The sequence below is a fragment of the Oreochromis aureus genome, linkage group 3 (genome assembly GCF_013358895.1).
Source record: "Oreochromis aureus strain Israel breed Guangdong linkage group 3, ZZ_aureus, whole genome shotgun sequence".
In the NCBI taxonomy this organism is placed as follows: Eukaryota; Metazoa; Chordata; class Actinopteri; order Cichliformes; family Cichlidae; genus Oreochromis; species Oreochromis aureus.
The window spans coordinates 32364172-32378487 of record NC_052944.1 but is presented as its reverse complement, the minus strand read 5'-3'; the positions used below and the strand labels follow the sequence as shown (position 1 = coordinate 32378487).

At 36.9% G+C, this 14316-nt stretch overlaps 1 protein-coding gene and 1 long non-coding RNA gene across 2 annotated transcripts; both read right to left on the bottom strand.

The window, feature by feature from the left end:
* Window positions 1-1362: 1362 nt before the first annotated feature.
* LOC116318127 (complement C1q-like protein 3) lies at window positions 1363-2896 on the bottom strand. Its single transcript, XM_039600175.1, has 3 exons — window positions 2728-2896; window positions 1919-2050; window positions 1363-1640 (listed from the first exon to the last, which is right to left on the bottom strand). Exons 1-3 carry the CDS (start codon window positions 2894-2896, stop codon window positions 1363-1365), a joined length of 579 nt encoding a protein of 192 aa, XP_039456109.1.
* Window positions 2897-9426: 6530 nt separating this feature from the next.
* On the bottom strand, window positions 9427-14060 carry LOC120439202. The gene is made up of 3 exons (XR_005612454.1): window positions 13917-14060; window positions 11327-11546; window positions 9427-10508 (listed from the first exon to the last, which is right to left on the bottom strand). It is a non-coding gene; the product is annotated as an uncharacterized LOC120439202 (long non-coding RNA).
* Window positions 14061-14316: the final 256 nt, after the last annotated feature.

Genomic DNA, 14316 nt, shown 5'->3' with positions numbered 1-14316 from the left:
ACTAGCTTTAATCCATTTCTGTAATACCCCTAGGATCAGAGACACTGACCCCTTGAACTTCTGTAGAGATCTAACTGGGATCTTTACAGTAGTTAACAAAAAACTTTATGTATGCAATTGCGATAGCCAGTGACAGGGATTAGGTAATGATTCATTTTGAAAATTGCAACATTTCTAGCTACTGGTGCGTAGTGTAACAATAATGTGTATCAGGCATGTCAAACATAAGGCCTGGGGAGCAGAATTGGACCACAAGACCTGGCCTGCTGAGCTGATTTGGAGGGCATCAGTTTTTCGACTTTTAACTGTATTTTGTTTTGTTGACATTTTAAAGCTTTTAAAAGTGCATTAAAAAAAGGTGAGTCCAAAAATTGTTAAAAATAAAAATAACGTTTATTTGAATGGCAGAAATACCCTGCAAAGCATGAAAGCTATGAAAAGGCTGGAACTTGATGACAATAATAAATTTGTTTATTATGTAAGCAGGTAAAAGCTGTTTTTGCAATGGTGTGTTTTTTTTTTTTTTTAGCATATCTGGCATAGATAACGTGTATCTCTTGCTAAGAAGTTGTTCTTGTGGCTGCTTGGGTCTTGGGAAGTAAATCTCCTTTAATTTTATAACCCTGGCCCCTACACAGGTCATAACATGAAAGATCCTCTATTTTTCTTGCATTTCTGTTCTATGTTCACTAATTCATTTTGTGCTTATAATTCAAAGTTATATAATGTTGACAGGCTCAAAACAAAGGGACCTCCACATAGGTGCCAATACATGGCTGTTTTTGAGAAACGTGGCATCTTTTCAGGCATCAGTTTGTTGATGAACGCAGCTTAAATGCCCCAGTTTGTTTATCCTCCTCACTCCTAAGTTACTCCCATTTATTTGCACCCCAACAATTATTTAGTATACATCATCAACACATAATTGTGAAGTAGGAGTGAGAGCAGTCCCTGTAAGTTTCAAAAGTCTTACATTATGGTACGTAAATTATTTACTTCAATTTTATTCATTGATCTCACATTTTTATATTCAGGATCAAGCAGAAAAAAAAAAGCAAAACAACGTTGTTTATAAAGCAATAAACTTTAATACAGAAACTACTCAAAGCATCTTACTAAAGATTTTTTTTTAAAAGCTATCGAAATGCAGTTAACAATAGGCAATGTAATGAAACTCAAATCAATTAAATTGACATAAACATGCATCTTAAAATTATTTCAAATTCAAGAGTGATAATAAAATTAAAGCACAAAATTATTAAGCACATTTGAATGTTACAGAAATTGGTTTGATTTGTGTCAAGCATCGTATTAAAAGGAGCTCTGGCCTGTCATCCTAAGCAGACATACATTTACTTTTTCTTACGTTTGCGTGACCAAAAAACCACTAAAAGTTGTGTGGTCGGCTCCCCAAACATATGTGTTTGCAGCCATGCTCACATACACTTGGTCTCCTTGCTGCAGCTGCAGGAACACAGCGTTTCCTCCGTTATCAGCTCCATCGCTTTCTGTCTTATGATCAGATGTTATGACCGTCATCTCATTATTCTTGAAAATACGCAGATAATGTGAATAGCTTCTTCCACCGTGATAGAAGATGGTAAAGTAATAAACACCTGCAACAGGTGCTGTAAAGACACCTGAAGAATAAAAGAGTGTTGGTCACATCAAAAAGAAAAGGAAAAAGTAATGGAAATTCAAATTTGATCATTACTTCTCATCATTTAACTACATGTAAATGTCAGATTTGTAAATTGCTTTTGAAATTTTTAATAACTGAGTTTAGTACATTTAATTTTACAATAACAATAAATAGAATTTTCCAAAACTGAACTGCAAACATGTTTTCATCTTGCACTTATATCTCTTTTACTTAGTGAATAAAACAAATGAGCATACAGGAGACTGTAAATCTTACCTGTGACTGGACTGTAGGCATTGCCAAAGTTTGTAATTACTTTCTTATAGTCTATAATTATGTCTGTGTTGAAGGGTCCGATGTGTGCATCGCCTCTTCCTGCTGTTGCACTGAATATTATCTTGGTTCTTTCTGTGAAAATCAAATCATAAACATAAAATTGTTGTAAATGTAGGTTCCACACTGACTTTGAAGCTCTTGAGCTGCTGAGACATTATGACTTATCTGTAAGGATACACAGACGATCAGGTGTATCAGATTTCTTTATGTCTTCATATTTTGTCAACATGTCTCAGCAGATAAATGTGACATTTAGCTTTTAATTTGGAAAATGACTATTGTATTATTAATGAGCTTTTAGATAACATGGATGTTATCTGGTCTTCAAAATGTCATAATTGTTTTAAGCTTTTTCATCTTAGTATACAGCACTTTAATCAGACAAACAGTGTAATTAATTTTGCGTTCTTATATGAAAATTTTGGGTGGTCCTACCAAATTTCCAGGTTGTTAGAGAGACATAAACTCTTAGTTTTTTACTCAGTACACGATTTCCCGATACACAATGTTTGTAAAACTAGAAACAAGGCGTTGCTCAAGACTTTTTATTTTACAGCACTGAATTTCAGGGAGTAGTTGCTCTATTGTCAGGTTTGAAAACATAAAATAAGAGCATCAGCACCTTCCATCTTCCTTCCTAAACTAATTTTTTTGAAGATTGTTTACTTTGAGTCAAATTAATTATGACTATTCAGCCACAATGAAAAAAATGCTTAACAGTTTAATCAATTAAATCTCACTTGTTTTACCTTTGCTTTGCAGCTCCAAAATTTGGTTTTCGCTGTCTTTCAGCCTGGTTACTGTCTCCTTTAGGCGGATTTCAGTTTCCTTCAGTTTTGTTTCCATAGATTTCACTTTTTCTGTCATGGCCCCAAAATCTTTCAGGAGGTTACACATGTCAGGATGGTATGGATTCATTTCAGTGGTATTAACACCACTGTGGGCCAAAGTCAAGCCACAAAACAAGAAAATAGACCGTAAAATGTTAAAATTCATTTTCGAAGCTGTTTCAGCACCACTCACTCTGCAGACTCTCTGATTAATATGATCAAATTGGCTGTTTTGATGTTGTTTAATAATAAGCAGTTCTCTTGTCTGCATCTTTATATCTCTTATCTGTTTGTACCAGTTGGACTCTGCAAAGCACAATGAGGAAGTTGCTTTTCTACTTCCTGACACAGAAGCTTGATTGGTGGACAGTTTAAGACCTTGAACATTGTTAGGTAGGCTGTAAAAGTAATGTTTATTTGAATGGCAGAAATACCCTGCAGAGCACGAAAGCTATGACAAGGCTTTAAGTGATTTTTAGGAACTTTAAATCACTAAAATAAATTTATTATGTCAAAGGCAAGGTTAATCTGCTTTTTTGCAACACTACAGAATTCAGCAAATCTGGTCTACATAAAATATGTCATATATTATCTTACTCTCACTCTTTGGGTAATCTAGGAAGGTCAGACTCTGTTTTCGATTTATTGTTTTATGAGGTTATTTGTGTTCCTTGGAGCTCAGTTTTGTTTTGTTGTTTTCTTCTTGGTTTAAAGGGGAAATGAAATGCTACACATATACAGCCTAATTTACATCATTGAGCCCTGCTCTCAAAAACCGGCATAGGTGTAACTCTGTCTGCGAAGCTGGATTTAATAAATAACTGTTATAGGTCCCGTGTCTTATTAAACACCATTAATTCTGTTACCAAACCTTCACCTACCCCACACTTACCAGTGTCTCCAGCCACCTGTGAAAGCTTTTTACAGTTTCTTGTTAAAGATAAGATAAACCTTTATTAGTCCCACATGTGAGAAATGTGTTGTGTCACAGCTGAAAGTGGACAGTGCAAAGTTACAGTAGCAAAAATTAAGAAAAACACTGGAATAGAATAAGATGAAAAAGAATAACATATGTCACAACCCGGCTCAAAGGATGTGACACACAGTCTGTAAGATATTTTAATGAAATAAAGTAAAGAAATTCAAACACAGGTTAAATGATACAACAGCCATAACTGAACATAACAAAAGGAGCAAAATGAGCCCCAGATGAAGAGAAAAAGAGAGACAGAGGTTCAGTCAAGGCAGCTTTATAACTGGGACTGGCCTTCTCAGTTGTGCTGTACCCATAATTGGGTCAGCTCCACCTAACACATATCTGAAAGAGACAGTCAACAAGAAAACAAGGCCAGCCCACTGGCTGTCACACGTGCTATAAGCAATAAAATAAAATGCTACTTTGTCAGAAAAAAAAATACACTGTGTTATTGCACATGTGTACATGTGTGTGTTTGGTCATCTGCAACGTCTTTGTACTGGCAACAGTGGGAAGGAAATACCTGCAGCGTTTCTCTGTCCCACACCGTGGGTGCCGCAGCCTGCTACTGAAGGAGCTGGTCAGTGCTGTCAGAGTCTCCTGCATGGGATGGGAGATGACAGCTTAGCCACCATTCTCCTGTCACTCACCACCTCCACAGGATCCAGAGGACATCCTAGAACAGAGCTGGCCCTCTGGATCAGCCTGTTCAGTCTCTTCCTGTAACCAAGCCAAGTTGCTGCCACCCCAGCAGACCACACGTTAAAACATGGCTGAGGCCACCACAGAGTCATAGAAGGTCTTCAGCAGTGAGCCCTTCACTCCAAAAGACCTGAGTCTCCGCAGCAGGTACAGCCTGCTCTGCCCTCTTCTGTAGAGAGCATCTGAATTGTGAGTCCAGTCCAGTTTATTTTTAAGATAAACACCAAGGTACCTGTAGCTGTCCACAGCCTCAATGTCCATACCTTGGATGTTCAGTGCTTGCAGTGGAGGATGTTTGTGCCTGTGGAAGTCTACCACCAGCTCCTTGGTTTTTCCAGTGTTGATCTGGAGGTAGTTCTACTGCCACCAGTCCACAAAGTCTTGGGTCAGTTCTCTCACCGATGAGGCCGACTATTGAGGATTCATCAGAGAACTTCGGGAGGAAGCATCATCCACTCCAATGCCAGGTTGGTAGGCAAACTGAAGTGGGTCCAGTGATGAGCTCACCAGGGGACGAAGCTTATGATCCTTCTGTTCCCTCGTATTCCTCAGCTGTGTTTGATCACTTTGAGCCTGTTTCTCTGTGTACTTTGGCTGAAGTAGGGCCCTCTGGAAAAGTCCAGAACTCCCATTGCAAAAAATCTGGGAGTGTTCTTTGATGGCAGTTTTTCATTTGACAAACAAATAAATCCTGTTGTAAAAGCCAGCTTCTTCCAGCTCAGGGCCCTTGCAAAAATTAAGAACATGTTGTCATTTGCTGACTTCAAGAAAGTAATTTATCTATTTATTTCATCTGGGCTTGATTAGTGTAATAATCTTTATTTTGATACCAGTCCGACTCTGCTCTCTTCTTCAGCTTGTTCAGAATGCTGCTGCCCAACTCTAGACAGGCACTTGTGAACGAGATGATATTTCCCCAGTCTTGGCTCGTTCACATTGGCTTCCAGTACGTAATAGAATTGATTTTAAGATTGTATTGCTTGTTTTTAAGTCTCTAAATGGATTAGATCCAAAATACCTCTCTGATCTTGTAACTAAAAATAGTCAAATAGAACTCTTAGGTCAGCTGATAAGTTGCTTCTGATTGTTCCTAGCAGCAAACTAAAACCCAGAGGAAACCGGGACTTTGCGATTGCTGCGCCTAAACTTGAATAGTCTGCTTCTTCAAATTAAGACCTCTACAAAACTCGACATTTGTAAATCTCATTGAGAAACACATCTTTACTCCCTCGCTTTTAATTGTGACTGAGTCTTGTTTTATTCTTTTGGTGTGTATTTGTTTTACTTTTTACTATGTACAGCACTTTGGTCAACCTGTGTTGTTTTTAAATGTGCTTATAAATAAACTGATTGATTGAAAGTGACGATCATGAGAGTATTCCAAAGTGGAGTGGATATTTTCTCTGATTTGTGTGTGGACATGAAATATTTACTTTAATTTTCCATTCATTATCCAGAACTCTCTTCTAGATAGCAGAAAACAACAATGGATGGAGAATGTGTTCATCAGGATTAAGGTAAAACTCACTAATGGCATCTAGTGGACAAATAAGATATGACAGTCTGGAAGTAATTTATATATCATTATTATTATTAATGATAATAGTTGATATTATATCTTCTATTTATATTTTAAAATCTATCTACAGATTTAAAAATATCTACTAATCAAACTTATTTGTGGTAACATCATGACAAAAAATGCACAAAAAACACGTTCCTAAATGACAGTTTTATTCATTTCTATCCATTTGATGTCATAAATATATTACACACATTATTAAATGGCATATATTGACTGCTGAAGAGCACAATTTAAGAAGCCTGAGTAGCAAAAGTACAAAGTGAAACAAACGGTTGAACAGAAGAAAAAGGATCTGTAAAACAGAGCTACAAAGAGAAGTAAACATTTTGTTGATACAGTAAGTGATGGAGAATGAGCAAAACACAACAAACAAGCAGAACTCGTAATCCATCCTTTGGTATACAATTATAACAAACAGCATTTATAGTCAGAGCCGTGGGAAGGGAGTGTTGAAGTGTCTCTGTGTGTGTGTGTGTGTGTGTGTGTGTGTGTCTGCACAGAGGTGGAGGGGACTACCACACTCCTGTGTACACAGCAGACAAGAATCAGCAGACAAAAAATGTCACAGATACACAGAGAGTTCAAGTATTCCAGTCTTGCAACTCTTAGGACAGCAGTCAAGACATGTAATTTAAGGCTATTCGCACAAAGTTAACTTAATATTTTAAAGTCCTGTGTGGCTTAGTGGGTAGAGCAGACCATCTGCTAATGGCAAGGTTGGTGGTTTGATCCATGGCTCCACTTAAACTGTGTGTCATAGATCCTGAGTCCTAAATTACCTCCTTATCCCCCAAGCCTTGAAGTATAAGAGGCAATCTGCTGAGAGTGAGTAGAAAAGCAAATACATGCACTTAAATTATTTTCTTAAGGATTAATAAAGTATTCTGATTCTGATCCATACATACACCAGTCCATGCACCACAAAGTCAAGTTCCCTGTTGCATCCGAGGGATTAATGTCAAATTACTTCTTAAAGTTACTTTCATCTAGGTGCAAGATTTTAATGCTCCCCAAAATTGTTATTATAATATGTCCTAATATTTTTTTCTTAAAGAAATAACAGGAATAGTGTCTAAAGTGTTTTAACACGTTGATATTTACAATATATTTTGTCATTTCTGTCTTTTGCAGGTGTTTCAACACGCCCAGACATCCTAGTTCCCAGCCTTGTTTTTTTTTCCTGTTAGTAATTTTCTGTTATTTCATTGTTCATATCTGTAAAATGTATACATTTCCACTGCTGTATGTGTGACCTATTTTTGACTTTTCAAATGTTAAAATCTAGAAAAATAGCACATAAAAGATAAAACTTTAAAATTGATGCCTCAGTCAGCGGATCTTCATTAAGGCATGTTATAGTAAAAAATGTTGAAATTTGACCGATGAAATACCCAATGAGCAGGTAAGCAAACTGTTACTGCACACCCAATCATACATATTGCTTACCACATTCAGTGCATGTGATTACTGCTACTTTTGCACAGCAGAGATAATCAAAGGATTGCTGTTTTTCTCATTTTGTTTCAGATGTGGACTGAAGTACGGGAGGATCTCACCACCAAACGAACACTCAGTAAATGAGTAGATGTGAGACTGAGACGTCACATCGTAAAAGGACACGAGAACTTGCCCTGCCAGAGGACAGCCTGTTGAGCCCCAGGATACTTCCAAACATATTAAACCTTTGCAGAGAATCAGGATCTTTCAACATCTTTCCACCATCCCTCACTTTTTTCCCCATTATCAGAAATTTCAAGGCTTTGGTGTGCGGTATCACGTAAACATTCAGTGCAATGACAACAATCTCTTGAACTGAAGCTTCTCCAGGTTTGCTCATCATATTCCAGAAAAAAATGTGGGCACCATGAACATGCGGGCTGATCTGTGCGAGGGAGGAGGACGGTAGTGACGTGGCATTTTCAAACCATATCGTTTTATCCTTCTGCACTGAGAAGCAAAACTTCTGGCTTACTTACTTTTTATAAGTTAAGACAAAAATAAACTGAGTTGATCAGCTTTTTGAATGAAAAGTATTGGTAACTTACATAAACTGAGTTCTAATAACAAGTTGATAAAAACTGGGTTCAGTGTACTTAACATTTTGAATTAAACACAATATTAGATTTTACAGTGAGGTATCTGGCAACTGTCTCACAGAGAAGCAACACATATTTCAATGACGATTAAAAACCGTACCGACTTTGAATATTTTTACAGAATATTTTTAAACCATCTAGGCAGTGCCTCACACAGGAAACCAGGCAAACTCACTCAGCATTCAATGCTTGTCTTTACAGGAAACAAAAAGCAACAACAACAACATTTTTTCTTCCCATGAGATAGGGCAGAAGAAGCAGTAATACTAGTAAACACTAAGTATTGTGTGTACATGACAGTTAGTTATAAGATTTCATTCTTTAATAATTCCTCTTCAAGAACAGTTTCACGCTTTGAGTTTTACAGATAGAATATTAGAAAGGTGAGGGGAGTAACAATAGCTTAGTGGAACTTTAAGGATATATTTCATTTTTCTTTAAAAATTAATATCAATTTTCTGAAAACTAAAGCTAGTTACTGTCTAGACACAGGGATTGAGAAAATTGACAATAAAATAAATGATCAGCGACTATGGTTAAGACTGCAAGTACAATACCCGAATATATGTGTGATTTCTGTCTATGATTCATACATTTTTGTGCATATAAAACTATTTTCTATAAGGTCTTTTACAAGCCTGTGCTCCCATGCACAGGTGGTGTTTTAATATATTTTCCTATCCACCACCTGTAAGAGCACTCTTGCCTGACTAGAACACATAAATATAAACTTGACCTCTTATTTATGTTTGAAGCCAACGTTGCAAAAGTGCAGAAATCCTGAAAGAAAGCAACTACAATCCAATAAATTGAAAAACAGGCTGGTAACTGAGGTGGGCAGATTGATACAAATATCAGTAGTATTGATACCAACACTAGTATTGGTATCAGATCAATACTAGCACGACTGGGTCGATACTTGCTTTTATCATTCAAGTTCAGTATGTAGCCTGCTGAACTGTGTTAATTATTTCTTTGGAAAAAATAAACCTCAAACATGCACTATGGTCTCCAAACACCCAATTTTAGAAAACATGAAAAGCTCAAAGGTGTGTTTTGTTGTGTTAAGTAATTATTGTGGAAAGTAACAATCAAAGTGATATAGTGGTGATTAAAATGTGTTCAGAATTTGCAAATTGAGAATTCATCTTTCACAATACTGGCCCTGTATTTACTTGGTATTGGATCCATACCAAAATTCCAAGTGTGGCACAGCAAAGTATATATATGTTAAATGACAAGATATATGTGTTCAAATAGCATCAATTAACACACAGCTTCAGGTTTTTTATTTCTATTTAATTCTTCATAATTAAACAATAAGAATAAGTAGTCTGATATCATGTAATCAGTATGAAGCTATAATTTGATGAAGCTAAAATACAATAACATATTAAGTTTTTGTACAAAGTATCGGTATCGGATCAGTATCGGTGATACCACCCTGAATGTTACTTCTTCTCAATTTCTCAATAGTAACCACAAAACTCAAAATATGTCAACAAAAACCCACAACTCACTCAAACTGTTTAGATTTTTCATAACAAAATGACATAACAGAGCAAGTTGTTTAGGTGCCATAAAATAGAAACCAAAACCTATGTTAACTTCCAAAGAGATTTAGTTTTAATGTTAGCATATAAAATATAAAAATTAAATAGGTTTAAAATATTTGCGGGACAGTATGGAAAAGACTGACAAATAAAAACAGAGAGGATCACAACGAAGCTTAAAATGAAAACCATGTTTATAAAATACATTGTCTTATTTATGATGGTATCATGATGAGTTTTCATCCATTTCTCTCTTTGTATAGCTGCAAATAAACTCTAGCTGAAAGTGCATTCATAAGAAATTTAACTGTTCCTTTTATATGTGGAATATAGTCATACTTTTGATTTTCTCACTGAATGATATAGGACCAGGATTTAATGAGATAAGCAAAGAACATATAACAAATAATAATATTTAATGTAGCAAAGAGCAAAAACACATAAGGAGATTGTTTATCCAAGCAAAAAAAATAATAATTAGCTAACCATGACAGCGTTCATCTGTTGGCCTCTGGAACACATATTTTTCAAAGTGAACAGGACGACACTGGTTTCCAACTTTGTCACAAGCCACTATCACTTTTATTGTGTTTTTCGTAATTCTTGTAACTCTACAGCTGCTGGTGTTCACTTCAACATCATATATCTTAAAGGTTGAGGTACTGATGCATAAGTTATCACGAACACGCCTGCCGGAACCATTACAGATCTTCACCACACGTTTCTCATCCTTCTTCTTGATGAAGGACTGCAGAGGTCTGTTGCAGAGTCTTTCATTCTCCAAGTACCTGAAGAGTCATATCAGTGTCCTATGTTAATGTAAGGAACACATTAACCTTTTTTTCTTTAAAAAAACAAACAAAAAAACCCATAACACTTACAACATATATTTATTTTTAGTAAATGCTAAACAGCTCTTACTGGCTATTTTGTTGAGTACACCTGTTCAAAACAAATATAATCAGTCAGTCACATAGCAGCAACTAAGTGAATTTAAATATGTAATATGGTCAAGATGACGCCCTGAAGTTCAAAACAAGCATCAAAACGGTGAAGAAAGGTGATTTAAGTGACTCAAAATGTGGTAATGTTGTGGTTGCCAGAGTAACTGGTTCAAGTATTTTTAAAAAGGTGCTACAGGTGTTTCTCATACAAACATCTCTATGGTTTATAGAGAATGGTCTGAAAGAGAGAAAATAACCAGTGAGTGGCAGGTCATTGTGCAGAAATGCCTTGTTTATGTCAGAGCTCAGAGGAGACTAGTCAGACTGCTCAAACTAGATTTTTGAACTAAGACTGAGTTCAGTGGGCTTGAATGTCCTCCATAATCACCACATCTCAATCCAACAGACTGCCTTTGGGATTTTGGTGAAATGGGAGATTTGCATTATAAATGTGCATCTACTGTGATGCTGTCATGTTTACATGGATCAAAATCTCAGAGGAAAGTTTCCAGCACCTTGTTGAATCTATGCCAAGAAGAATGTAAGCATATGGTTTGTTGAAAGCGTACTTGTGTACTGGATCCCACTGTGTTTTGCCAATTGCACTGTTAAGGAAAAGACAGCATTCTATGGATCTACCTATCTATAGGCCTTTAACTCACATTTGCCATGCCTCCTTTGAATTTCTGTTGAAGTTTTGCTGAAGGATGTGCTTCTGAACAAATCTGTTGAATCCATTATTGTTCCAGGTCCTCTGACATGGGCGATTGTTGTACTTGTTCCTTGAGTTGGAGTTTCGGTTTGGATTGTAAACCATTGCATTCCATCCATGCAGAAGTGCGAGAGTGCACACGATAGTCAGAAGGACAGCGTTCATTTTATCTAGTGTGTATGAAAAAAACATTGTGAGTACATTTATTCACACATTCAGAAGCAATGTAATACATGTCTAACACTACAAAGCACTGTATTAATCAACTTTGACGTTTTCTTGTTGTTTTTTTAAACAAGCCATTATTTGACTATTAATCAAATTATAGACAAAGATGCTAAAGTGTCTAATTATAGAGCACTAAAGATTCAGCAATAACCTTTTTCATACATATATTTAAAGGTGGTTATATTTGGCATAAAGCTTGCTGCTTCCCTTCCTCTTTTCATTCTGTATTTCCTGTCTTTATCTAACTGTGCATGAGTGTTGAGCTTTATGTCTTCCACCAGTCTTTCAGTTCACATGTGTGCACTGACACACAAATTATTGGAAATCCTACTATTGCTACTGTAAAAGCTCCAGTGTTTCCCATCACTCTTCAGCAGATCATCTTGCCAGTTAAAACACTTAAACTGTAAACTTAACCATCTCAGGTATAAAGTAGTTCTTTATTACTTATTGTGAGAATTATGTAACAAAACTGGTGGAAATAAATTCAAATAAATCCACTGTAAGTGCACTGTATGTCTAATATCTACTTTTTCACATCAGGGTCATCATTATCATTGTAGTGGTTTTACTAACTACAATGTCGGAAAATTAAAGCTTTTCAAAAGACTGTTTACTTGATAAATTATAAAAGATTGTCTTTATACATATATACAGGTCCTTCTCAAAAAATTAGCATATTGTGATAAAGTTCATTATTTCCTGTAATGTACTGATAAACATTAGACTTTCATATATTTTAGATTCATTACACACAACTGAAGTAGTTCAAGCCTTTCATTGTTTTACTATTGATGATTTTGGCATACATAACTCATGAAAACCCAAAATTCCTGTCTCAAAAAATTAGCATATTTCATCCGACGAATAAAAGAAAAGTGTTTTTAATACAAAAAAAAGTCAACCTTCAAATAATTATGTTCAGTTATGCACTCAATACTTGGTCGGGAATCCTTTTGCAGAAATGACTGCTTCCATGCGGCGTGGCATGGAGGCAATCAGCCTGTGGCACTGCTGAGGTGTTATGGAGGCCCAGGATGCTTCGATAAGCGACCTTAAGCTCATCCAGAGTGTTGGGTCTTGCGTCTCTCAACTTTCTCTTCACAATATCCCACAGATTCTCTATGGGGTTCAGGTCAGGAGAGTTGGCAGGCCAATTGAGCACAGTAATACCATGGTCAGTAAACCATTTACCAGTGGCTTTGGCACTGTGAGCAGGTGCCAGGTCATGCTGAAAAATGAAATCTTCATCTCCATAAAGCTTTTCAGCAGATGGAAGCATGACGTGCTCCAAAATCTCCTGATAGCTAGCTGCATTGACCCTGCCCTTGATAAAACACAGTGGACCAACAGCAGCTGACATGGCACCCCAGACCATCACTGACTGTGGGTACTTGACACTGGACTTCAGGCATTTTGGCATTTCCCTCTCCCAGTCTTCCTCCAGACTCTGGCACCTTGATTTCGAATGACATGCAAAAGTTGCTTTCATCCGAAAAAAGTACTTTGGACCACTGAGCAACAGTCCAGTGCTGCTTCTCTGTAGCCCAGGTCAGGCGCTTCTGCCGCTGTTTCTGGTTCAAAAGTGGCTTGACCTGGGAATGCGGCACCTGTAGCCCATTTCCTGCACACGCCTGTACATGGTGGCTCTGGATGTTTCTACCCAGACTCAGTCCACTTCTTCTGCAGGTCCCCAAGGTCTGGAATCGGTTCTTCTCCACAATCTTCCTCAGGGTCCGGTCACCTCTTCTCGTTGTGCAGCGTTTTCTGCCACACTTTTTCCTTCCACAGACTTCCCACTGAGGTGCCTTGATACAGCACTCTGGGAACAGCCTATTCATTCAGAAATTTCTTTCTGTGTCTTACCCTCTTGCTTGAGGGTGTCAATGATGGCCTTCTGGACAGCAGTCAGGTCGGCAGTCTTACCCATGATTGCGGTTTTGAGTAATGAACCAGGCTGGGAGTTTTAAAAGCCTCAGGAATCTTTTGCAGGTGTTTAGAGTTAATTCGTTGATTCAGATGGTTAGGTTAATAGCTCGTTTAGAGAACCTTTTCAAGATATGCTAATTTTTGAGATAGGAATTTTGGGTTTTCATGAGTTATGTATGCCAAAATCATCAATATTAAAACAATGAAAGGCTTGAACTACTTCAGTTGTGTGTAATGAATCTAAAATATATGAAAGTCTAATGTTTATCAGTACATTACAGGAAATAATGAACTTTATCACAATATGCTAATTTTTTGAGAAGGACCTGTATATAATTATTAGAGGCAGAAACTATGCGTGTGTGTGTGTGAAGAGGTCTTACCAGCTCTGATCACATGAACGTCCTATGTTGTCAGTGTAGCTGTTTTAGTATGGAGGAGAAAAACAACTGAGGTTTGAGTCTATGATAAAAGTTCAGAAACATTTCCCTCTTTTAAACCAGCATCTTCTCTGGTGTGAACTATAACAACCAATCATCTCCAATTTCCCCTTTCTATAAAGTATATGTTAATGATCATTTCAAGGCAAATAAGTAATGTGTAAATGTTTTTTGACACACCCTTCTGTTTCTGTAAATGAAGAAGTTCACACTTGTGTCTGGTGTTAGTGTGAACTTTTCCATTTAACACCCACAGTGGGTGGACAACAAATGAACTGTGAAGTATAGAAAAACAGAAAAAGAACACAAAGAGCACCGGCCACGGAGCTAAAATATTTCACTA